The 927-nt window shown below is 43.0% G+C and overlaps 1 protein-coding gene across 1 annotated transcript; it reads left to right on the forward strand.

Moving 5' to 3' along the window:
* Positions 1 to 4: 4 nt before the first annotated feature.
* LOC107125105 (tripartite motif-containing protein 15-like) lies at positions 5 to 229 on the forward strand (the record flags this gene model as incomplete). Its single annotated transcript, XM_015428565.1, has 1 exon — positions 5 to 229. A coding segment is annotated over one exon (225 nt), but the record flags the coding sequence as incomplete, so codon positions are not given.
* Between the last annotated feature and the right edge of the window lie 698 nt (positions 230 to 927).

Raw genomic sequence — 927 nt, forward strand, 5'->3', positions numbered from 1 at the left:
GCAGACAGAGAGAGAAAGACAGAAAATTAAGGCAGAGTTCAAACAACTACACCAGTTTTTGGAAGCACAAGAGCGCCACCTGCTGGCGAAACTAAAAGATCTGGATGATCGGATTGAGGTCAAGTGGAATGCACACATTGACAAACTTTCTGCAGAAATTTCTGCTGTAGACCTCCTTATCAAGGAAATGGAGGAGAAACAGAAACAGCCAGCAAATGAATTCCTGCAGGTGGGTGTTACCTGGAGCAGTCCAGGCAGTCAGTACAAGTCACTGGTCAGTACAAGTAAAAGAAGGACAGACCAGTGAGTTCTATGGAGTGACTAGATCTGTCGAAGTCTGTAGAAGGAGCAAGGATCATGATTTTTAAAGACTATAATTTTAAGACTGAGAAAATATAAATTTGGTAATCTTTTAGATATTAGATCCCAGGGAAGGGAAGAGGCCTTGGCATTGCTTATGCAGACCAGAGTACCACAGATTCCCTATACTGTTAAGGTTAAGCTTATGATAGGTGTTAGTATAGATTTCCAATTTAAGGGTTTCTGATTCTTTAGGTGGGAGTGAACAGGAGGCAAGGGAGGTGAGGGTGATGGTTGAGTAGGGTTGCCAGGCCATGTAGAGACATTGAAGGGCCTGTGTCTTTACATCACACACATTACATGTTGCATCACTTCCAGGGAAAACTTAGAAGTGACAGAGATTAGCTCTAGGAATCACCATAAACTCTACTGTTTGTGGCAATTCTTAGAGCTATTCTCTGTCACTTATGGGTTTTCCTGGAAGTGATGTGATGTTGCTGGTTTTTTAAAATTTTTCTCCCACAAGCAGTGGTGAATAATGGAACTTGGGGGGGGTGAGGAAGCCCCTGCCCTGACCAGAAGACTGGCAAACCTATGTCTGAGTAATTTGCTTTCTGGCTTCCTACA

Source organism: Gekko japonicus, unplaced genomic scaffold (genome assembly GCF_001447785.1).
Source record: "Gekko japonicus isolate JY-2015 unplaced genomic scaffold, Gekko_japonicus_V1.1 scaffold41856, whole genome shotgun sequence".
Classification (NCBI taxonomy): Eukaryota; Metazoa; Chordata; class Lepidosauria; order Squamata; family Gekkonidae; genus Gekko; species Gekko japonicus.